A 23,625-nucleotide genomic window follows, 5' to 3' on the forward strand; every position below is an offset into this window, starting at 1 on the left:
TCATCATCCAATATTTAATTTAAATAAAATTATTTATTAAAAAATGAGTAGCGAAGCATTGTGGAAGGAACTCATCCAACAATTATTCGCTATTGCAAGTGGTGAACAGTTGATTTCCGTGATCAACGTACAACATGTTGTTATTGATAAGAAGAGAGGTAAAATTATGGAGGATAGAATTGTTTGCTTGACAACAAAAAAGAAGATGATTACTACCTCTAAAAAGAAGAAGGGATACACAATTCAAGTTTTAGTTATTAGACGTGATAAAGAAGGAATTTTCCACATTGAAAAATCCTATAAATTGAAGAGATTGGCTAAAATTGAAGGTTCCGAAGAAGGATCCGATATGGAATTTATTTTACATTTTACAAACCATGTAAAGCCATTCAAAATTATAAGCGATAACGTCGAACAAAAGAACATTTTTATTTCTAAATTATTACAAGTCTGTAGAGAAAATTTTGGAACTGAACCAGTATTGGAAAACATTAATCTTGTTGAATTATCGGATTATATTGTAGAGGAAGAAGAAAATGATGAGGAAAATTTATTTAAAGATGAAATTGGAGATGTCTCTCAAAGAGATTTAGTCACTGAGGAAGAAGAAAAGATTATGAGAAAAGTGTTGGAACAGTTTAATGAAGATATGAGTGACGCAAAACAAGTATCATCCCAACTCAACCAAAGATTGGCTATTTATGAAAGAGAAAATATTCATGCAATCTTACAAAAGCAAGATCAATGGGAAATGATTATTCAACAACTTGACAATACAGAAAATTTACTTGAAGATATGAACGATTGGTTAGAGAAATATAACAAGAAATTGATGCTCATGCAAAAAGATATTGTTCAAATTGAATCTGAAAATAACAATATGGAACTTCAAGCCAGAAACTTGAAATGCCTCTCTGATGAACTGGACTCTTTAATTGTATGTTGTTTCATATTTCAAATATTTACTATTAATGTTGTCTTACTTAGAATACATTGGAATTTGCTGATAGTTATGATAAAAGTATCCAAAATGATCCTTTTGATGGTAAATTAAATAAGATTAATGATGCTGTGGAAAAACTGCAATCATCTCTCAATAACAAATTACAAGATGGTATGGACGATATGGTAGCTGTAAAGTAGGTTTATTTCTCGTTGAAATTTGATAATTATTTTTAGGGAACGTGTAAAATATTTCCAAGAGTTGAGATTCAACTTTGTATATAGATTCAAAATGTTTATGAAGTCTTACTTTAAAAAACTTGCCTCTCAACTATTAAAACAAAGAGGAAAGAACTACAAATATTCCATAGATCTTAAAACTGTAAATTATAATAGTTATCATAGAGATATGATTCAGGTAGGTTGAGTTGTACAATTTCATCTTTTTACCATTCAATAATTAGATCCACAAAGATTGCATTCACAAAGAATTATTAAAATATTCTATTCTCATGGAATGTGTACATTCCACACAAAATGCTGTAAAAGACCAACAATTATTCGAAGTACTTAAAGCCAAGTGGAAGGAATCTCAAAAGAGATTTTCACTCACTCTAATGAAGAAGGACAAAATGATGGATAAACCATTAGAAATGTTACAAGGAAAATATACAAAAGCAATGTCTACCTTGTATCATAAGGAAATCCATGAATATATTCTCGATGTTAGATCTGTAATCAAGTCCAAAAAAGAAAACAAGGTCAGCAAAACTTTCTTGTTGGGTACAAAGAGTACACAATTAACAGAAAAAATTGTTAAAGATACAAAGCATACATCACTGAGAAAATCCATCAAAATTCCAAAATCAGTATCAGATTCAATCTCAAAGGCTACAATGATGGATGATGAATCTACACTAGGTACTGAAATTGATTTTTCAGATGAAGAAGAAGATTTTGATGATGAAATTATTGAATATGTAAAACCTCAACAGTCTGATATTTCATCCAGAGTTGACACTCTTTATGCTTACTGCTTGAACACTATTTGTAGCACAATGTTCCAAGAACAACAACATATTTCTAAATTATTCTTAATGGATACCAGTTTGGAGGAAGTTCCATTTGTAACATTTGATGAACAGTACGAAAGTGAAGATGAAACTCAGAGCACAGAAGGAGATCAGAAAAAATCTCTTGATATTGTACCAGGAGCAGCAGAAACTAGTCAAAACTCTCTAAAATCAGAGGTTTATGTAATGATGGAAAAGATGTTCAAGGAAACCAATGAAAGTATGGCAAAGATTACCAAATATGTTGAGTCTAATACTGACAAATTTTATTCTCTTTCTATGAGTTTAGCTGCTGAAAGACAATTCAGATACTATAACGGAAAAAGTGTTTACATTTCAGAATATATTTTATATGTCAAGACACTCATTCAGCAGATTATCCACAAGTTTATTTCAAAACAAATAGAATCTATTGAGGAATATAAGTGCACCATCAAAAAGACACATGTGGTTCCTTATATTGCCAAGTTTTCCTACTTTAACGATAGATTTGAAAGTATCATGATGAACTTTTCAGATATGAGTACTGCTAGATCAAGTGCCACGACTGATTATTTAAAGATTATCAAAGCTATGTTTGATTCTTTGGAGAAACTTGCCAATACCAATGAAAAGCATGCTTCTGCATTTAGAATGAAGAACTACTCATATTTCTATCACTCCTTACTGAAGAGACCAAACTTGTGTCAAAATGAGTTGCTTGCAAAACAAGCTGATATTGCCAAGAAGAGATTCGAAGATGCTTGCAGATTCTATATCCTCTGGATGATTAACTTTAGATTTGAGCAATTATTCCAATTTATTGATGGTTTGGAAGATTGTATTAAAACCACATCAAAGGAAGACATTATTTATCAAACTCAATTCTCCAAGTCTAAAGTTAAGGAATTAATCAAAAAGTATGATCAAACTGTTCTCCAAAAAGGAATTACGGACCTAATGAAACGTACGGATAAACATATTGGACAAAAGAATGTGGATGAGTCTACCTACAAAATTCCAAAAGCCATTGAGGAAAGAGGACCAAAAGCTCTTCACAAAGAAGTCTGGTCCAGATTGAGAAAATTCTTCACAACAAAATATGAAAGGTTTGAATCAATCATTACAGAAAGCTATCCAACATGCAAACCAACTAGTTCAAAGGAAGTGGAAGCAATATTTGATTCTTTGAATATTAAAGATTAAATAGATGTCATCAACATCTTTTTTCATCTTTTTTTCTTTTGTATTGGTGGCAATAATGGGAAAATAAAAAGGCGACTGAGGGAATTGAACCCTCGACCCTCAGTTATCTCAGCATTTCTGCCTACAAGACTGATGCACTACCACTGTGCTAAGCCGCCCTCACAATGAGCAACATATGACAAAATTTCGAAAAAATTCTAATTTAAACATTTCATGTCCACAATGCTGTTCAGGTAAAAAATTTTAGAATAAACCCACTAAATTTTTTATTTACATCTATGCTTCTTCAAAAGTGATTTCATCATTGTAAGGAGAAACCGAAGAAACTCTAACAAATACTAAATTTCCAGCAGCCCTATTTTGAGCTGACTTGACACTAGTCTTAAAAGCTGATTCCATAAGATAAAGCTCTGATGTGTAAGGAAGTTCATTAGGATCCAAACTTGTAACAGAGTTCTTTCTAGTTTCTAATACAAGTGCCTTGTACTTATTAAGATTTGATGATTTGGTAAGATTTTGTTCAAAATACTTCAATAACCAAAAACGTTCACTCTTCTTTTGCAAACTATTGATAGCTCTAGTTGTTGGTTCAATAGCAAAGATCATTTCTTGAATTTCATCCCAGGTAAATGGTTGTTTTTCTCCTCTCATTTGAGCCTTGAGTTGATAGTGAACCATCAAGTCGCTGTATCTTCTGATTGGAGATGTGACTTGAACATAGTTTGCACTACCAATGCCTTGGTGGAATTTTGGTGATTGATTAATGCAAACACCTGCAATAGGGTAGAATTTCTTGTTAGAATCAACAACCAATTCACAAACATCCTTTTCAGGCAAGTTAGTACGAAGAGAAAGAATCTTTTGCATTTCTTCATTGGAAAGAAGAGGTGGAAGATCAGTAGTAACAGTTCTAGTACCTCTATAAGGAACAGCAATATCATGTTGATGAGCATAGAATCCTCCAATTTCGTTGGCAGCAATCATAAATTCTTGTACCAATCTTCTAGAAGGACTCACAAGTTCCTCAAATGTTGTGGAAACTTCAATATTCTTCTCAGAGTCGCTGACATAAACCTTTGGTCTTGGTGTCAAAGTTGGTGGAGTTGCACCTTTACCCATTCTAAAGGCAAAACGTAAATTAGCAACTTTAACCATATGTTCGAAAGCTTGTTGAACTTCAGGTTCAGCTTGGACAGTATTTTCAATAATGTTGTCAGCCATAGAGTAATCTACCTTCTTGACCTTTCCGAGTATTGCTGGAAAGACATCCCATTCAGATAGAGAACCATCACTATTAATCTTTGAAGAGAAGGTTAATGAAAAGTTTTCCTTCAAATCAGAAAGACTGAGAATGTTTGCACTCAGATCAGCAGCAATCATACTGAACTTAATGTCAGGCAGGTAAACACTGGATACTCTTTTTTGAGCTTCCTTATCGATGCTTGAGCCTTGATCAATGTATCTGGTAACATCAGCAATGTGAACATATATGTAGTATTCACCATTCTTAACTTCAATACTGACTCCATCATCAACTTCTGTAGTCTTTGGATATTCGTCAATTGTAAATACAGTCAGGTGTCTCAAGTCTTTTCTGATTTTGCTGTCTGGATCTGATGCAGACATTATAGAATTCCTAGCTTCTTCCACAATTTGCTTAAATTTGTCCTCTTCTTTCATGTGGCACATATCTTCTTCCATTGACCTCAATAAGTGAATGTTTTGTGTTTTGAATAGTTTCAAATCTCTTGCAACTCTGAATGCCTGCAAGTGATCATCAGCACCTAGAGGTTTGAAAAATGCTTCATAAATCCTCTTTCTACTTTCAAGATTAGAGTACATTCCCAGCGCATATTGTCTGAATACTCCTAGCCTCTCTGCGTCCTTTTGTTCATCGAGTTCTAAGTTATCCCTAGTTATTTCAATATCAGGTCGCATAGCTTTAATCTCCTTCATTATATTATTTCTTAATTGTTTGTAAAATAGACTCCTCTCTTCATTTGTTACCAAGAGACGATTCGTTATCTTGAGTAAGAAGAGCTTATCTAGAAGAATGTTTTCCTTTTCCTCGGATCCCATATGTTTCAATTCTTCGACTTCTCTAAGGGATCTGCATTCAAAATTGAGATTGGATGTATGTTTAAAGTAGAGTGGGTTTTTGTACAAGAATCTGTAGGCAGAGTAGAGGGCAGTAGCATCTGTAGATTGGAATAGGTGTTCTGAAGCTTCCTTGATAGTTATTTTGACATTCTTTCGTTGTAAAAATGATCTCCACATCTTGTCACAATCCTCAGTTGTAAGGTTTGAAATCATATTGGCACTATCAATTTGCATTTGCTTGGCATCATCAATGTTGAATCTTTTGTCATTACTCTCATTCGAAAATTGATAGGTTAATTGATTGGAATTTACAACCTTGTTCATACCATGTATGTCAACGATCAACCACTTGTTGTTATTTTCATCCTGTGACTCTGGTCCTGTTATTATTGCCAACTTTCTTTCAAACTCGTCATCATATTCAACTATAATACTTTGAGGTGTTCGTGATTCTTGACTAAAAGCTCGAGACAAGTTGATAGAACCAGGTGAAGCAAATGTATTCAAGTTAGTGTGGAATGCTCTCTTCCCATATTGATTAGCTTCTCTTTGTATCTTATTCTTGTTAGGTGAAGGTGGTCCTGATGTGGTAGTTGTGGTTGTTGATTTTCTATAGATACGAGAGCCAATATATTGGATCTTTTTCTTAGTTTCATTTGGTGTGGAAGCGGAGGTGGATGGTATTATTTCATCTGTTACTGATGAAGAAGTGGCAGCAATATATTCTGGATATGGTTCTTGTTGGAGGAAGAAAGCTTCTTCATCAAAGTATGGATTAACAGCATTAGGTTGATGATGATATTGTTGATAACGTTGTTTAGAATGACCTTGGTAGTATGTAATGTTGTGATAGTGATAATTCTGAGCAAATGCATCACTATTTGATGTGGTAGTTGTTGTGGTCTTTTTGATGATGGAAGGATTTAAATGATGATTATAGGAAGTTGTTGGTTGGGTTGTGTTGGAGGAAGATCCTCCAAAGTTTTCACTGTAGAATTTGTTAACCACAGGTGGAGCATTTGGGAGAGCATTTACATTGTTGAGGATGGATATGGATTGGGAGAGACCTCCTGTATACTTCTTGAATGAGGTGTTCTTTGACATTTTCTTTGTTTTATATTAATATATTTCTAATATGATGATGGAATAAATTATTATTAGGATGATGAGAAGCAAATAGTCCGCAAGCTAAAGTCCTTTCAAAATATCCTCTTCTAATAGAATGAATTTTCTAGAAAGTAACAATAATAGTCTTACCAACTCTCTCAGGTGAATGTGATACAAGATGAAAGCCGTTACGAATTTCTTCAAAATTGCCTTCTTGTTACGGTTTGCTGCAGAACACGCGCAGTAATTGTTTCAGCTCAAAAAATTATTTGAGGAAAAATTCGGTTAGTCTTTTATTTTTTTTCAAAACTCTATTGAATATTTTTTATCCTTCTTTGTTTGGCTTGTGATAATAATTCTATTCGCAGTCAATGATTTACAATTTTTTCGAAGGTGAGGAAACAAGATTAATAATGATATTGAGGCTTGTGTGAGAGAAAGTAAAAATAAACAATCCTGTTTTTTGATTTATTTAATAGAAAATGAGGCACAGCCTCATTTTCTATTCAAAATAACTGTTCACTATTAAAAACACTAGAAAAGGAACGGAAAATTATGAAAAATTTTTTGTAATCAATAAATTTTTAAAAAAAATACGTTCACATCAAACTGTTGAGTATATCACTCATTCTATTACCACAGGCCTTTTCCTGTTACCAACGGTAAGTTGTTGTTGGCTCTCACTTTCTGACTCACTTTCTGTCAAACTCTCTTCATCACTCTCTAAACAGACACTGTAATCATCTACGTCACTATCTGGAAGATAGCTATGTCATGAGATAAGAAGTTGTATTTTGATGGATCAAAATCTTCTTTGGAATACTCTTCGTCCAATAGTTTGCATATTCTATGATTGTGATGATTGTGTCCTTCCTATCACAAAATAAGCAATGGTTAGGTTCTCTCCTGAATTAGTTCAATCTCTCTACTTTTTAATGTGCTTGCCAATGCCTGTGTGTATCACATGATGGCAAATTTGCAATATTTACGAATATTTCATTGGTTGTAAAATTGCGTCAAGTGCTTCTCTATGTGGTGATCTGATGTATGATTGTCATTAATCAGAAGTTGCACTCTTTCACTTTGCTTGCAGAATATCAGTGGAAGACACACGACGTACCTGAATCCATCTTCTCTCTGGTAGTGTTCGGCTTATATTTCGTCATTAACACAGAGCCGTAACTCTGGAAAGTGTGATTGAATAAACAATGTTTATTTTGCAAAATGTTTACTCTTGGCTTGTCTTGAATTTCACTTACCTCCACAACAAGGACAAAAGTATTGTACTTTGGTTTTGGTTTGCCATGTTATTTTCAAATGATTAGTCCAAGATTCGAACACTGACCTGGCTGTCAATTATCGGATTCACTAACCGTTACGCTACTGTTACATTTAAAAAATTAGTCAACTTTGAGCGAGTATTTATAGATTGACATGTCAATCCGGAATATTTTTAATAGGATTGTGTATTTTAATTTTCTCACTGGCTCAATCAATTTAGATGCCTTAACTAAACGAAACTAACACCAACCAAAGTTGAATATTTAAGTCAGTTCAAAGCACTGAGAAGGTTTATTCAACAACAGGAATAACAACAATATTTGTTAACCTGTATTCAGTAAAATAATAAGAGAAGAATGAAAATTTAATCACAAAAAACAAAGAATAAAGGATATTAAAAGTAATGCTGACGACTTGATAAAGATGAGACATGCAAAAGGCTACAGCGAGCGGGGCTTGAACCCGCGACCTTAAGCGTGTTAGGCTTACGATCTAACCAACTGATCTATCGCTGCTACAGTATTAAGGATTTGAGGTATTTCTTAATCTTTTCAAAACATGGAAAACGAAGCGAATTTTTGAAGCGTTTCTATCTATCAAAACTGTCGAACCATAATTCTGAGTTATCTTATTCAGACTGGTGTATTAGATGAATAAGGGTCTGAGAAAACAGCAATTCGATGTGATGTTGTTGGTTTTCAGCTAGTTGTATTTTTTGATTAGTTAGCTAAAAAGATGAGTTTTTATGAGTTCTAACACAATTTCATCAATTCTATCATTCAATTACTAATTTAGTCAAAATACAATTGAAAGGTGAATCTCACTAATATTCGTATTTTGAGTTGACAAAAAAAAATAAACAAAATGATGACAAATAATCCTCCACACAGGCTTTTGTTACTTGTTGTATTTGCACTGTGCATCCTTTGCTACTCATCATCAGACGCAACAACTTTCGTCCCACAACACGAAGTTTCAGATAGATTCTTCGTACCACCAACCAATGACCTCGCCATATCACCAAATACACAAAGTAGCAAACCTATCAATACACAATCCTTCCGTACTACTTCCACTCAACAACAATGCTCATGTCCCAATTGTTATTGTAATAGTCAACAATGTCCAAAAGCAGTATCTGCAAATTCCTATCTAGTTCTCTCAGCAATGGAAGACTGTGCTGCCAATAATCAAGTTCCTGCTATTGGTCTTGTAAATATTCAATCAACTTCATCTTCAAACCAATTCAAATATGGACTCGTTGATGAGGATAATAAGAATAAGGCATTGAGTGGTCAAGGTTTTAAATATTATGCCTATAAGAGTAACTTGGAAACTGCCACTGATTGTGTGAGTGATAGTACACCTGCAATTAGAGTTACTGGAAAGGCATATTTAATTGCAAAAAGTTCTAATTTACTACTGGATACAAATGTCAGATTTAATATTCAAATGTCTTGTGTACTTGCTCCATTTTCAACTATTTCAATGAGTGTTAAACCAATGGATTATTCTAGATTTTATGTTGGTAAGAGAATGATGTGGTCTTTTTCATTTGTAAATCAATATGATAATGTTGACACTTGGCAGAAAGGTACTTTAATGACACCTGATAATGTTCTTGCATCAGTCAATAATGGAGTTGCCTCTCTCATTCATACCCCTTCTACTGTTGGTCAATTATCCCTCGACCTTAAATATACACCTGATTCCACAGTTTACGGAAGTATTTTCAACTTTGCTACTAAACCATTGGAAGTTTTCAAAATGGCTGTTGATGGATCAATTGAGGTTACTGATAAAGTACAACTCAAAAAAGAATTCCAAGTGAAATACACCATCAAGGATAGTGATGGAACTGTAACACCAAAGGTTGATTTGTCAAAATTGAGTTTTGTCTGCCCAGAAGTAGATTTGGTTTGTGTTAATCCAACAAGTGATGCTGGATCTGGGTCAAGTGTAACATGTACTGCAGGAAAGAGCGGTATTGCTGTCATTTTAATGCAATTCGATGGTAAAACAATTGATGCTTCTAGAAATGTAGCAGTTATAGAAATTGATCCAAATGCCAATGATAATGGAAAGTATTGGATCGACTATCAATCAGCAATTGTTGCAATGCTTGTTTTGGCTGTCATTGTAATTGGAATTGTAGTAATTGCAGGTGCTGCTGGAATTTTCATATATTTTAAAAGAAGAAGAGCTGCCCAACCTCAAAAGATTAGATTATCAGAGGATGAACAAGCTGAAGATTTAGAGGCATAAATAAATCTATTTCTAAAGAACATTTTAACTTCCTCCTAGTAACAAAATTAAGAATATTTATATTTAACAATTTAAGAATGTGAATGGCTACGGCCATATCACGATTCATGCACCTCATCCCGTCCGATTTGAGAAGTTAAGCATCGTAGAGCCACATCAGTACTGAGGTTGGAGACAACTTGGGAACCTGTGGTGCTGTAGTCTTTTATCTTTTAGAAGTGTTTAACATTTCATAGCTGTATTAGAGTTGATATGGTTTGTATGGATCTGAGCTACCTTTGAAAGTTTAACTGGTTGTCTGGATATCATTAAAAAGACATCAAATGATCAGATTCTTATTTAATAAATCACCTCCATTCTTTACAAAGTTCACCTCAACACACAACATTAATAAACAAAACACTGGTGAACTTTAATGAATAGTTACAAAAAAAATGCTCACAACATTAAACTCACTTTTTAAACAGAATAAATCATCAGCAATACTCTCTAATAACGCAATCAGAGGTATCATCACGAGGAGATTATTTCATCATCAAAATCACACATTATCAATACCAGTAGTTGATGACGAATTTCCAATTAAAACCAAATTTACAATTCGCTCAGATTTACGATTTAAATTTGATCATCATAAAACAGAATCTCTTGGGAAGAGACACAAATTACTGTTACAAGTGGGGAGGAGGGGTAAAAATCTTACTTTTAATTTAGGGGTGTTGGCTAGAAAATTACGAAATAATTGGGGGGGTAAAAACATTATTTATTTAATTATTTCTTTACTGATTCTTCAAATTGTGATTTCTTTGGTACTCCACGTTTCTAATTCTATAGTGGTTCTTCTTCTTGTTCCAATTCCTTCTCTTGTTAAACCTATGGAATTATAGTTGCTGGGAAAGTCTTCTTAACTTTTTCTTTGGTTATTTTTGTCCGTATGTGGTGAAGTACAAACCATTGTATTGTGCTGGTTGTTGTTGATTAATCTTCCTTTCTATTTACAAAAGTGTCTTCTAAGGTAATGAATCATCAGTTTGTACCAATGGTCATCCTTAATTAATTTCTTGATGGTAATAGCTGTAGGAATTCATGAAGCGAAGGTGAGGCGTGTTATTGTTGTGGAAACATTTGGAAGTGCTTTTGTTTTGGTAGAGGGTTAGTTGTATTGAGGTTTTTTTAAAATATTTTTTTACTTTTATTAAGCTTTTACAATAAAGAAAAATCAAGCAAGCTGAAAGCTAAGCTTGGTTTTTCTTAAAATTTTAATAAAATTACATAACACACGAGTGGGGTGGATAAAATATTATTTTACATACGAGTGGGGTCAAAACGAAGGACCGTAATTAATGTCTCTTCCCCTTCTGAAAATTAAGAAATGGTCAATTCCGATAAATGAAACATCGAAACTAAGTGCCAAGCAACAAATTATGATTATTCAATATGCTGGTCAATTGTTTGAGTTGACTAGTATGGTGGAAGGATTGATAACTCCATTGATGAGAGGGGAGGATTTAACAATTGCTAATTCAGATTATTTATTTGATTTGGAAAGAAATGATCTTTATTTGAGTACTATTTGTAGAGCTAGAGAAGGGAAAATTTTACAATTTCTAGTAAAGCCAGGAGATTGGGTCGAGAGAAATCAAGCTGGAATAATTATTGAGAGAGAAAAAAAAGTTGAGGAGTGGAAATTCCTTAAACCAGGTAGAATTCTCGAAGTTAATTTAAAAGTTGGAGATCACGTTGGCTTTTTTTATTCACCATTCACAATGATGGAGAAGGAAAGTGGCGAAACTAATCTTCCATTAGCTGATTGCAAATTTATTGGAATTAGCAATGAAAATCCAAAATATAGACCTGATATGGCTCCTCAAATGTATTATTTTGAGAATCACAATTGTGGAATTAGTACAAAAGAATACTATACTGAAATATATGATATAGAGTGGCTTGTTAAAGAAGGTCAATTGGTAAAGAAGGGAGATTTACTTTGTTCATATCAAGTACCCAAATTAAGATTGGAATTTATGAGTCCATATGATGGGAAAATTGTGTGGCTCAGAAGAGATGATTCCATGTTCATTGGGGATTCATTTTTTGAAATAATAGTTCACCAATAAAGTTTCCACCAAATTATTCTACTAAAATGGTTGAAGAAACAACCTTATTATCAAGTAATTTTCTAACTTCCATATTGAATGGACGTTTTGCAAGAATATTCTGAACAGTTTGTCTCAAATTTGTAAAAATCTTCCACTCATTACAAGCATTATCATCTGGTAATTGAATGACAACATCAAAGACTGGATCGGCTTTCAATTGAAGTCTCATCTTTTCACCATCTTTTGTTGCGTTTCTATCACCTAATCAATTATTGAAAATTAAAATTACTGCAATATTGTAAACTTACTCATAATTACACTTTCAACACCACCCAACAAGTCGCATAAAATTGGATTTTTGAGAATGGATTTCATATCACCATGCGCACTACCACAAAGAACAACCCCTCTCTGTGCGATGGTTCTTGCAGTACTGACCTCATCCCTGGTTCCAATCTCATCAATTACAATGACTTCTGGTGTGTGATTCTGAACGGCTTGAATCATTACTTCTTGTTGTCTTCTAATGTCAGCTACTTGCATTCTTCTGGCCTTACCAATCGCCACATGAGGTACATCTCCAAAACCACCAATCTCACAAGAGGTGTCAACTACGACAACTCTTCTTGATTCAGAAAGCGTCTTGGCAAAATCTCTGATAAAAGTCGTCTTTCCTGAACCTGGTTTACCCAAAAGCAAAATGCTCTTCCCTTGTTCAATCAAGTCTGAGAATACTTTCGATCTTCCCATTACTGCCCTGCCTACTCTCAATGTGAGTCCAATAATTTTTTCACTTCTATTGAGCATGGCACTAATTCTATGTAAGGCGCCATCGATTCCAGCTCTGTTATCAGTTCCAAAGGATAGCTTACTGACAACTTCATCAATGTCCTCCTGTTTAACAATAAATGAGTTATCAATGTGCGATTCCTTCTTGTGGTAGTAGAATAATTCATAGGGTCTTCCCTTATCCATGGCCACTTCAATTAAATTCATCACGTCCTCACCTGAAATTGTTGACAACTGTTCTTGAATCTTCTTTGGGAATAACTCCAAGAAACTGTAAATTTGATTAATAATTGTGACATTGTAATCAGTTTGATGAGTTAGAATTGCAACATCTTGTTGAGCAGACTCCTGACCTGCTGTTGGAGATTTCTTAATTTGGAGTATGTCCAAAATGAAATTCCACAATTTTTTCACTTCAGAATCCACTTGAGCAAACACTTGTTTTGCCTCATCTTCCAAAGGAGGTGTCATGGCCTTACACAGCTGTACCAGAGTTCTGACATCTCCAGAAGCATAATTCAACATTTCTTCAGTAAAAACTTTCTTTGCCCAACTATTTCTCATATGAAGATTCTTGCCCAAATCTTTGAAAGCATTTCCTGGAACGTTATAGAGCATACACAAATCATTGAATGAAATATTTCTTTGGGTTTGATGAAGAATTTGATAGAGAATTGAAGTGTCCACAATTGAGGAAACACAAATATCAAAGTCCTTATATAGTCCACATAAATCATTCTCACAATTGTGAATAATTTTCAAAATGGTTTCGTCTTCAAGTATTTTCTTTACAGTTTCGGTGATGGTTGGATTTTTGAGTTTCATATCGAACAAGTATTGAGTGTTGTGAGCTGAAATCTGTACAAGAGTCAACACTCCATTAATTCCCAAATTAACACCTTCGCAATCGAATCCTACTAATTTGGTATTGAACTTGGACATGTCAGAGAGGAATTGCTGGGCAAGAGCTGGAGTATTGACAAGCACAATATCGCTCTTATTGGCATTACCTACACTCACAACAGTGGATGAGCTGCCAGCTGTCAACTGAGAACTATTAGCAACAGAAGTAGAAGCAGAAGTAGGTCCATTTGCTTTTTTAATTTGCTCTACCATGGAATTCAATTTAGTTCTAACATTTTTAATTGACCTTTTGCCTGTCTTATCAAAGGCAGCTGCCAATTGCAAGGTTGTTAATTGTTCCAACAAGTCGTAATCACTAGAAAATTGTTGATGCAAATTGGCCAAGACAAGGTTCGGAACTTGAACCATAAGAGTCATGGTATCTTGCTCTTCATTATAAGAGAACCATCTCTCACTCTCTCCACTAAATAATACATCATAGATGTATTGCCAATCGGGAAGGTCTTCGAATTGTGTCTGATGAGGTTCGAATGAGTAGCCATTCTCTAAATACTTTTCAAATATTTCACTCTTGGTTGGTTTTCTATTGCTGAGCGCACTGATGGAGCAGACACGGATGAGTTTATCAAGATAATTGGTTGTGGTGGCCATTTTGTTTTTTGAGTGTTGATGAATTGCTCTCAGAGATGGTTGATTTGGAATTGAATTTGTTCAGTCCGACTTGTGAATTCCCACCAATCAAACAGCTCCAATATATTCCTTTTAAGAAGTAGTATTTCAGATTCTTCCACATCAATATGCTCAATTTTAATAAAAAATCTTTCAATGTTAATCCTCTTCTACAATGTATTACAATGTATCTCCATTAATTTTGGTGTACCTTGTTTTGCATGTAATTTTCAAATGAACATTGGCTAATCAAGGTACATTAAAGTTGTTTAATGGAAGAAGAAAAACAGGTTTTTGAAATTGAGTTCTTCTCAACCTTAGTTTAATAATTCTTTTATTGATATCGAAGTTCTAATAATTTTCCTCTTTGGCAACTCAGAAGAACCAATATTGTGTGTTGATGTGGTGAGTAAAGATGATGTTTTGTTAGATACAGAAGAAGCAGTTGTCGGCAAGGCAAGAAGCGGAGTTATTGCACTATGATTCATCAATTTACATTTCCCAATGGATTGTTCCTGTTTCTTCTCTGTTTGTATTGGTTACATTAACACTACTGCATGTAGTAGTTGATTGAGTGAACCATTGATTGAAAACAGTTTCATAATGATTCAACAATTCTGTCGACTTTACAAACATTTGATTACCACTGACCTTCTTCTTTGAAGGTCTGCCTCTTTTCTTTGGTATTTGCAAAGTAGTATTACCATTCATTTGGGATGTTTGGGAAGTGTTGGGTGAAAAATCAATAATTGAAAACTTGTTATACTTGGTCATTTGAGGAGCATTAAGCAATGATTGTGTTCTTGTTTTTTATAATGTCTGTTGTGGACCAGTAACAGGTGAGTAACAGTTTTCTAAGGTTTTTGATACAGCTTAATATTATTCTCTATCGATTTTACGCTAGCTTGTGAACATCTTAAATATGAAATTGGTTTCAAATTACATAAAAACACACTTCTCTATAGAGACAGAATGCAACAGTGTTAGTCATTACGTGTATTTCAGTTATTTTGCTGTAATTTATCACTTGAGAATGATGCTTGTCAACCAATTATACAACGAACTTCTGAAGCAATTAGATATTTGTGCTTAATAGTACATAGAGAAGAAACTGGTTCAACTTCCTATTGGCAATAAGCCACAAAGGAGTGCAAGTTCAAATTTTAATTCTTTAGTATTTGGGTCTTGTTTGGATATCTATTCAAACGATGCTATTTATAATTCTCTTCTAATATTACTCAATAATTGTTGCAATTATTTATGTTCATCATCAAATTTTGAGAATTTAAAAATTTAATTAAAAAAAATGTCAGTCTTTTACAAGTTTAAATCCGCAAAGGATTATGATACAATCACAGTGGAAGGCAATGGCATTTCCTTGTCCAAATTAAAACAGAGTATTGCTACACAAAAGAAGTTACCTAAAACAATGGACTATGATCTTGTCTTGGAAAACGCTCAAACTGGAGAAGTGTACAAGTATGATCAAGATGTTGTACCAAAGAATACTTCAGTGCTGGTTAAAAGAGTACCTGTAACAAGAAGTGTAGGATCTGCTAATAATAATCCTTCTGCAAATTCCCAGCCTGCCATCATTCCTCCATCTAATAATAATTCATCATCACTCCTCTCTAATAATAATAATAATACAAATCAAAAGAGTTTAACAGGAAGCCTATTTTCAAGAAATACATCGTCAAATGATAGCGGAGCATCTTTTGCTTCTGTTTTTTCTGGATCAAGTGGGAACGAGACAACAGAGGAAACAATAGGAGAAGAACAAAAATTGAGAGATTTAGCAAATAATACAGGAAAATGGATTCCGGATACACCAAGTCAACAACAGCATCATTCCCAATCAAAACGTATTCCTCCACCAAATTATATTTGTCACAGATGTAAAAAGACAGGACATTACATTCAACATTGTCCAACTAATGGCGATGCTAGATATAATATTAAAACTATTCGTATTCCAGTTGGTATTCCAAAGAGTTTTTTACAACCTATTGAAGCACCAAAAGCCGATTCAAATAATACAGTTGTAATGCCTGGAGGAAATTTAGCTGTTTTGGCACCAAATGAAAAGGAATTTTCAAAGATTTTAGGTAAGAAGAATGTGGAAATTAGGGAAGTTCCAAAAGAATTCCAATGCTCAATTTGTTCAAAGATCTTAACTGATGCTGTCACCATTCCATGCTGTAAAACAAATTATTGCAATAATTGCATTACTCATGCATTAATACATGATACTCATTTAACTTGTCCAAATTGTAAATCTCCTGATCAATCTATTGATGCTCTAGCTCCAAATTATGATCTAAGAAGGAGAGTTGACAATTATAAAGCAAATTTGGATTCAGGTGCTCCTCCTTCACTTCTCAGTACTGCAACAAGTCAATTTAATTCATCATCTAGTTACCATAATTCTAATAACAACTCTAATAATTATAATAACAGTAATAGTGCTAAATCATCTCCACCTAGTCAAAATTACAATAGCAATAGTGGTGGAAGTAACAATCACCGATATGATAGTCATGACAATAAACAAGACAATCGATCTGGATCTTACAATAATAGAAGTAATAATAGTTATAGAAGATCACCTCCAAGAAGAGATTCCTATGATAACAGAAGAGGAGATAATTATGATAATAGAAGAGGAGGCTACAATGACAGAGGCAATGATAGAGGAGGTAGAAATGATCATTCGTACGATAAGTATGATAAGAGAGGTGAAAAGAGAGGAGGTTATGATAATCGTCGTTCAGATTATGAAAGTGATAGAAAAAAGTATAAGGATTAAGGTATTTAACATTTTGTAAATTTACTCCAATAAATTATTGTTTTTTATCCATCAAATTGATTAATCTCATCATGCTTTGTATTATCCACCTTGAAAGTTATTCTTTGGCACTTTCCATTTTAATAAAACAACCTGTTGTAAATAAAATTAACAATTTATTAAATTTTAAATTTTAATTAATAAAAAAATGAGCCAACAACAAAACTCATCACGGAACAATAATTATTCATACAATAATAGTAGTAATTATAATCAATCATCGTCTTCTAGTGGTGGCAGAAGACAATATAATTCATCATCATCAGAAAGTAGTAGATATCACGATTCCTCACATAATAATAGACAACAAGATAATAGGCAAGGAAGAGGTGGCTATAATAATAATAATACTGGTGGTGGTGCTGGAGGAGATTACAGATCATCTTCAAATAATTACAATAACAATAGAAGAAGTGATAATTATGAAGGAAATTATAGAAATTATGATCATCATAACAAGACTGTGAGTATGAAACAATCTCATCACAACAATTCCTCATCTTCTGATTCTTTTAAATATAAAGAAAATTATAATAGAAGAGATGATAGGATAAGTAATAATAACAATAGGATTTCGGAACAAGATCATAAAAGAAAGACAGTTGATAGTAATAATGTAAACAATACTGAACATCAAGTAAAGAAAGTTAAAATTGATGAAAAACCTTCCCTTCCTCCTACTTTAAATAATTCGATCATCTCGGAAAAGAAGGATGAAAATACAGAAGAGAGATTGAAGCAACAATTAAATAACGAAACTCTTTTATTACAAAATAATGATGAAGAGCAAGTAGCAGCAAAAAGAGAAGAACGAAGAATGAGATTTAAACAAATGGAGGAATTAATTCTTTCAGAGGTTAATCCATCAACAGTAGAAAGTGAGCAAATGGAAGACAATAGCACTGAAAATTCTGCTGATAGTGATGGCGATGAAGAAACAGTAGAACCATTGAGGGAGTATAATGCTAACGATGAGAGAGCATTATTTATTCATCAAATTGAAAAACAAAGAGAAAGGGAAATCGATGACAAATCTGATATTACAGAAGAAACAAAAGTAACTTCACTATATGATGAAGACAATTCAAACTCTGAATCACCAATCATTGACATGTTTGCAGATTCACCTGATACACTTGTAAAATTATTGAACACTAATAGTAATCTAGATAACAATACCTCAACAGAATTATATGATGATGCTGAAGGATATTACAGATATAACATTGGAGAAGTAATTAATCAACGATACAAAGTTGAACAATTCCTAGGACAAGGTGTTTTCAGTTGTGTTGTAAAAGCAACTGATTTGAATTCCACTAAAAACACAGCCCAAACACCTACATTAGTAGCTATAAAAATAATAAGAAATATTGAATCTATGAAAAAGGCAGGGCTAAAAGAATTGGATCTATTATCCAAAATCAATGAAAAGGATACCCAAGAATATAGTATAATTAAAATGGTTGAATCATTCACGTATAGAAACCATTTATGCATTGTATTCGAATTATTGGAGATGAATTTGAGAGATGTACTAAAGAATTATGGAAAAGTGCAAGGTCACCAACACAGTGTGGGTATTTCCATACAGGCATGCAAAATCTATACAAAACAACTTGTTAATGCCCTAAAATATATTCAAGAATGTAATATAATACACGCAGATATCAAGCCTGATAATATTTTGCTGGATCACTCACATCAATTTGTAAAATTATCTGATTTTGGATCAGCATGTCATATCAGTGAAAATACTATAACACCATATTTAGTGTCTAGATTTTATAGAGCTCCAGAAATTATTTTAGGAATGAAGTATTCTTATCCTATTGATATGTGGAGCATTGCTTGTACTATTTATGAATTGTACACTGGTAAAATTTTATTTACATCCCAAAACAACAATGATCATCTGAGATTAATCATGGAATTAAAAGGTAAATTTCCAAACAAGGTTCTAAAGAGGTGTGCTTTTAGAGAAAATCATTTCGAAAGTGATGGTGCCTTTTTATTTAGAGAATTCGACAAACTCACCAAGAAGATCAAGATTTCTAAAGTATACTTCCAACGAAATACTAGAGATTTGAAAGCCATGTTATTGAACTCTATGCTCCAAAACCATCAACAAGATGAGAATGGATCTGAGCAAGCACTCATGGAAGAAAAGAAGCAAGTCATGTTATTGCATGATTTCTTAGAGAAGGCATTAGCTCTGGATCCATCAAAAAGGTTGAGTGTTAATGACGCTTTACTGCATCCATTTATTAACAATTAATATTTCATTAAATACTGTACAATTTATTCCCAATCATCATCCTCATCATTTTGTGCTGCACTTGTAGCATTGTCAGATGTGGTGGCGTCACCACTAGCAGCAACAATATTATCACTGTTAACCTCTAATGTAGTGTCATTTGTTGCTAATGTTGTTTCATTCAATGATAAAACTTCGGAACCTAATTGCATTTTAATGTAGTCTCTAATCTCTTGTACGGAATTAAAATCATCATTTAGAATATCCTTCAGAACGTCCAAATATAAATGTTCTTTAACACTTTCATTCTTGGTGTTTGTATTATTCAAAGATTCAAACAACTTTCTCTTCTTTTCATTTTCCTCAAAATTTAATTTTAATTGATAATATCTCTTCCAGAATAATATAAATGATATTTGTGAAGGGACAATGTTAGTATGAATTTCCTTTAATTTTGGATCATTTTCCAACAATTTACTAATTTCATCAGTTTTAGAATCAATATCAATTTGAATAGTATTCAAATCATTTTCATCACTTAAATAAATTGGTGTTTTGTATGATTGTTCATTGTACAGAATATTTTCAATACTAATATTTGATGATGATTGATCCGAATCTCCCAATTCTGAAGCCAATTCATTAATCTTTACAATACCAACAGAAACGGCATCAGCAAATTCATCAATATCCTTCTTGTACAACTCGATCAGTTGGTTGCCATTTTGTGTAACCGTTTGTGAAACTTGCTCAGCCAGCGATGAAAAGTAATCAAACATTTTTTTTAGAAAATTTTTTCTCATAAATTATCTCTTTAAGGTTTTTTTAAAATCTGATTGCAAAATTTCCATTTATTGGAAATGCTAGTCTTGTAAATTGTGTTATTCATTTCCTAGTCTAGTAATGAATTCCAGTTTGTGTTCAACATAAAAACTATTGAATTTGGAATATCTGTAGCAGACTTGGCCGAGTGGTTAAGGCGACAGACTTGAAATCTGTTGGGGAAACCTTCGTAGGTTCGAATCCTGCAGTCTGCGAGTGAACTTTTAAATATTACAGCTTTTGGGATCCATTTTTAGGGATGGAACTTTGGATTTATCTACAATTTACGGTTAGGGATGGTATACTCTCGCTCCAATCAAAGAATGGTTGATAAGAATTATTTTACAACTCAAACAAAAAACCTGTTACCGTTTTGGTGATAAATTAAAATTTCACTCTAAATTGTTCGGTGATTCAAACATGTTACAAATAATGGGATTATTTATTATGTTTTTGTAATAATATACTTAAACACAATTTATTTTCCTTCAGTCTGGTAGAAATGTAATTAGTTTAGAACAAAATAACAATTTGAATCTGTATGCAGTGGAATTAAGTTAGATTCTTTGGAGACAAGGCAAATATTGAACCATTAATTATTACTACTTCAGTTAAAGAGAAGCAGAAAAAGGAGAAAACTAAAGCCATCAAAAGAAAGAATAAGGAAACTCCTTAAAAACAGACTTGGTTGTTTTTTTCTTTCAAGGATATATCTATGAGCTGCAAATTAATACACGGGCAAATTTTGTGTGAAATTAATGGATTCAACTAATTCTTCCATTCCATTAATAATACTATTTATCAATAAATTATATTTAAAGGAATCAATTTGATTTTCTTGATGAAATAAAATGTGCATTTTTTTTGAGGAATTTAATAAGAGTAATTCATTCTCCTTTTTCTCCCAAAACAGTTTACTAACCGTAATTCTATTCTTAGAAAATTTTTGAGGCTCGCATTTTTCACGTTTTCTAAAATAAATTCAAACTAAATAAAATTTTTATAATCCACACATTGTAGTAGAAAGGAAAATATATAAATTAACGATAATTAATTGGATTTACAATGTTTCCCAAAAAACGGTAATACTAAGATAAATTATGAGTGAACAAATAATTTTCAAAGGCTTGTTAAAAAATTTGAAATAATTTGATGAAGTTGTGTATTTGATTGGATTTTTGATCTTACATTCTTGAGGTGATGAAGTTGGAAAAATCAAATGCTGAAGGGAAGTTTTTGTGGCGGCCACAGATTGTATTTTTTCAAGTATTGGTGTTCATTAGAGTGTGTGGACTTGTTGTTAATTTATAATTGTATCAAATTACAAATCCCTTTCCAAATCAAATCATTCGATTCTATTTTGGCGAAATTGAGAGACTTCTGAATCTATTGAATCAATGAGTTAATATGGTGAAAAATAAACTGATGTTGAAGAAACAAGGCTTGTTAAAAAAATATTTTGAATTAAGTTACATGCTTTCCTTTTTAGAAAACATACACACGATTGATTTTTATTAGATAAGTGAGATTAGACAAGTTTCATCATTTAAAAATCGTCATGCTCACATTCGCTTCCTCTTTATCTCATTCTAAGAGAAGTAAGAAGGAGCAACATATAATTACAACACCACCAGCAGTATTTCTCCATCAAATGTTCAGAGTAGTAGTAGTAACAGTGGTTCAGGATTGGTATTTCCAGTGGACACTAGTGTCAGCCTTTGACGGAGATGAGAATGTATATGGTCACCATAAGATGTGAGAATAGATTTGAACGAGAAATTCATTCCACACTCAACATTTAAAAACCCTTCAATTAATTAATAAAACAAATCTAAATAAATATATAGAAATCCAAAAAATACTTACAAAATTGTATTTCAAAGCCTTCACATATTTCACTCATGTGAAATTCAATACAATGAAGGTATTGATTGTTGGATTCATTTAATTGGAGCATGTTGTTGATTATTGTTATTTTGTTTTTTTTGAATGAATTGAAAGTCTTGTTGAATGCTGTTACTATTTATTCGATTTAACATGTTCAAAAGTTCTGTAAAAGGGTAACATTGTTACCAATTATATTACATCAAATCACAAATCTCAATTCCAATAAATCAAATGTTTTTTATTTGGAGATATTGAAAGAACTTACATGATCCGATTTGGTTAAAATTAGGTCATTTTTTAAAATAAATAACAAATCTTGTTTTATGTTTTTTTCTCGATAATTAATTGAGAACGATAATCCTATCGAGGTCTTGTTGGATTCCTCATAAAATTTCCAATCCAATGAGTTCTTATTATCAGTAATAAGAGTGATGGTTTAATTGTTGAACGAATTTACAAACTTTCCAAATATGATGACCTGTATGAGAGTATTGGTAAAATCATTCAGTGTGTTCAGTGAAATTGCTTAGATTATATGTTGTCCAACATTAAAAACAAGTAAATTCACCATTATTTGGAAAAACAATTGTACAGCGGATGTTTCTGAAATTGTTGAGTTATAGTTGATAAAACGCACCATCTCTCAATCCACGCTTGAACGAGATAATTTGTTGTAAAATTTTGTGAAAAACTCAATGTTTATTAAATGCAATTAAAAGTATTATTCGTCTTTTTCTCTAATGGTTGAGAGAGCAAACATACTCTGTTGAGATTTCATCACATCCTGTAACGATTGTTGAGTGGTGAGTATGTGTGAATAATTAACACTCATTAGGTGTTTTGGATTCATGAGATAGGTCTTGACTATTCCTTTGCCTTTAGCGTCAACCTCCCTCTCTTCAAATTCATATCCCAAATCGAAGACTCTCTCATAGGTCGAACGAGAAATTTGAATAGTACCTGCAACTCCAGTGGATTCCATTCTTGAAGCCACATTGATGGCATCACCCCATAGGTCATAGGCAAACTTCTTGGAGCCAATCACACCTGCCACAACTGATCCTGTGTTGATGCCAACTCTATACGAATGAATTTGATTAATAATGTTTCCATCACCTATTAAAACATACCTTATATTGATATCTTCTGTTTCCACAACCTTATTCTTGTTATATTGATGAATGACTCCAAATGCATCGATGGCAAACTTTAAAACACGCTCTGGGTGATCAGATTGACTATTGTGAAGACCACCAACTAGAAAGTAAGCATCTCCAATAGTCTTAATCTTTTCCAATTCATACTTCTCTGTCAATACATCAAATCCATTCACAATACTATTTAACATTTTCACAAGATCTGTTGGTTGCATCTTACTACTAATTCTTGTAAATCCAACCCTAAAATAGTCAATATAATGAATCAATTGGATGATTA

The 23,625-nt window shown here is 32.8% G+C and overlaps 9 protein-coding genes and 3 non-coding genes across 12 annotated transcripts; 6 read left to right on the forward strand and 6 right to left on the reverse strand.

Annotated features, from left to right (window-relative positions):
• Window positions 1–43: 43 nt before the first annotated feature.
• NAEGRDRAFT_77868 (exocyst complex component Sec3) lies at window positions 44–3,214 on the forward strand (the record flags this gene model as incomplete). The annotated part of the gene is made up of 4 exons (XM_002682546.1): window positions 44–937; window positions 988–1,139; window positions 1,180–1,360; window positions 1,407–3,214. The coding sequence occupies 4 exons, from the start codon at window positions 44–46 to the stop codon at window positions 3,198–3,200; spliced, it is 3,021 nt and encodes a 1,006-aa protein (XP_002682592.1). The 3' UTR covers window positions 3,201–3,214.
• A 55-nt stretch (window positions 3,215–3,269) lies between these two features.
• Window positions 3,270–3,358, reverse strand: NAEGRDRAFT_t18. The gene has a single exon. It is a non-coding gene; the product is annotated as a tRNA-Thr (tRNA).
• Window positions 3,359–3,445: 87 nt separating this feature from the next.
• Window positions 3,446–6,691, reverse strand: NAEGRDRAFT_56583 (uncharacterized protein). The gene has a single exon (XM_002682742.1). The coding sequence runs from the start codon at window positions 6,402–6,404 to the stop codon at window positions 3,477–3,479; it is 2,928 nt and encodes a 975-aa protein (XP_002682788.1). The 5' UTR covers window positions 6,405–6,691; the 3' UTR covers window positions 3,446–3,476.
• A 1,438-nt stretch (window positions 6,692–8,129) lies between these two features.
• On the reverse strand, window positions 8,130–8,203 carry NAEGRDRAFT_t17. Its single transcript has one exon. It is a non-coding gene; the product is annotated as a tRNA-Val (tRNA).
• Window positions 8,204–8,534: 331 nt separating this feature from the next.
• Window positions 8,535–9,987, forward strand: NAEGRDRAFT_56584 (uncharacterized protein). Its single transcript, XM_002682547.1, has one exon. It carries the CDS (start codon window positions 8,553–8,555, stop codon window positions 9,951–9,953), a length of 1,401 nt encoding a protein of 466 aa, XP_002682593.1. The 5' UTR covers window positions 8,535–8,552; the 3' UTR covers window positions 9,954–9,987.
• Window positions 9,988–11,296: 1,309 nt separating this feature from the next.
• Window positions 11,297–12,070, forward strand: NAEGRDRAFT_61733 (uncharacterized protein; the record flags this gene model as incomplete). The annotated part of the gene is made up of 1 exon (XM_002682548.1): window positions 11,297–12,070. The coding sequence occupies one exon, from the start codon at window positions 11,297–11,299 to the stop codon at window positions 12,068–12,070; it is 774 nt and encodes a 257-aa protein (XP_002682594.1).
• A 291-nt stretch (window positions 12,071–12,361) lies between these two features.
• NAEGRDRAFT_2396 (uncharacterized protein) lies at window positions 12,362–13,207 on the reverse strand (the record flags this gene model as incomplete). The annotated part of the gene is made up of 1 exon (XM_002682743.1): window positions 12,362–13,207. A coding segment is annotated over one exon (846 nt), but the record flags the coding sequence as incomplete, so codon positions are not given.
• Window positions 13,208–15,680: 2,473 nt separating this feature from the next.
• NAEGRDRAFT_45345 (uncharacterized protein) lies at window positions 15,681–17,183 on the forward strand (the record flags this gene model as incomplete). The annotated part of the gene is made up of 1 exon (XM_002682549.1): window positions 15,681–17,183. The coding sequence occupies one exon, from the start codon at window positions 15,681–15,683 to the stop codon at window positions 17,181–17,183; it is 1,503 nt and encodes a 500-aa protein (XP_002682595.1).
• A 1,150-nt stretch (window positions 17,184–18,333) lies between these two features.
• Window positions 18,334–19,500, forward strand: NAEGRDRAFT_29745 (uncharacterized protein; the record flags this gene model as incomplete). The annotated part of the gene is made up of 1 exon (XM_002682550.1): window positions 18,334–19,500. One exon carries the CDS (start codon window positions 18,334–18,336, stop codon window positions 19,498–19,500), a length of 1,167 nt encoding a protein of 388 aa, XP_002682596.1.
• Window positions 19,501–19,523: 23 nt separating this feature from the next.
• NAEGRDRAFT_29844 (uncharacterized protein) lies at window positions 19,524–20,258 on the reverse strand (the record flags this gene model as incomplete). Its single annotated transcript, XM_002682744.1, has 1 exon — window positions 19,524–20,258. One exon carries the CDS (start codon window positions 20,256–20,258, stop codon window positions 19,524–19,526), a length of 735 nt encoding a protein of 244 aa, XP_002682790.1.
• Window positions 20,259–20,435: 177 nt separating this feature from the next.
• On the forward strand, window positions 20,436–20,516 carry NAEGRDRAFT_t11. The gene has a single exon. It is a non-coding gene; the product is annotated as a tRNA-Ser (tRNA).
• A 2,393-nt stretch (window positions 20,517–22,909) lies between these two features.
• On the reverse strand, window positions 22,910–23,560 carry NAEGRDRAFT_61737 (uncharacterized protein; the record flags this gene model as incomplete). The annotated part of the gene is made up of 1 exon (XM_002682745.1): window positions 22,910–23,560. The coding sequence occupies one exon, from the start codon at window positions 23,558–23,560 to the stop codon at window positions 22,910–22,912; it is 651 nt and encodes a 216-aa protein (XP_002682791.1).
• Window positions 23,561–23,625: the final 65 nt, after the last annotated feature.

Source organism: Naegleria gruberi (genome assembly GCF_000004985.1).
Source record: "Naegleria gruberi genomic scaffold NAEGRscaffold_2, whole genome shotgun sequence".
Classification (NCBI taxonomy): Eukaryota; Heterolobosea; class Eutetramitea; order Acrasida; family Naegleriidae; genus Naegleria; species Naegleria gruberi.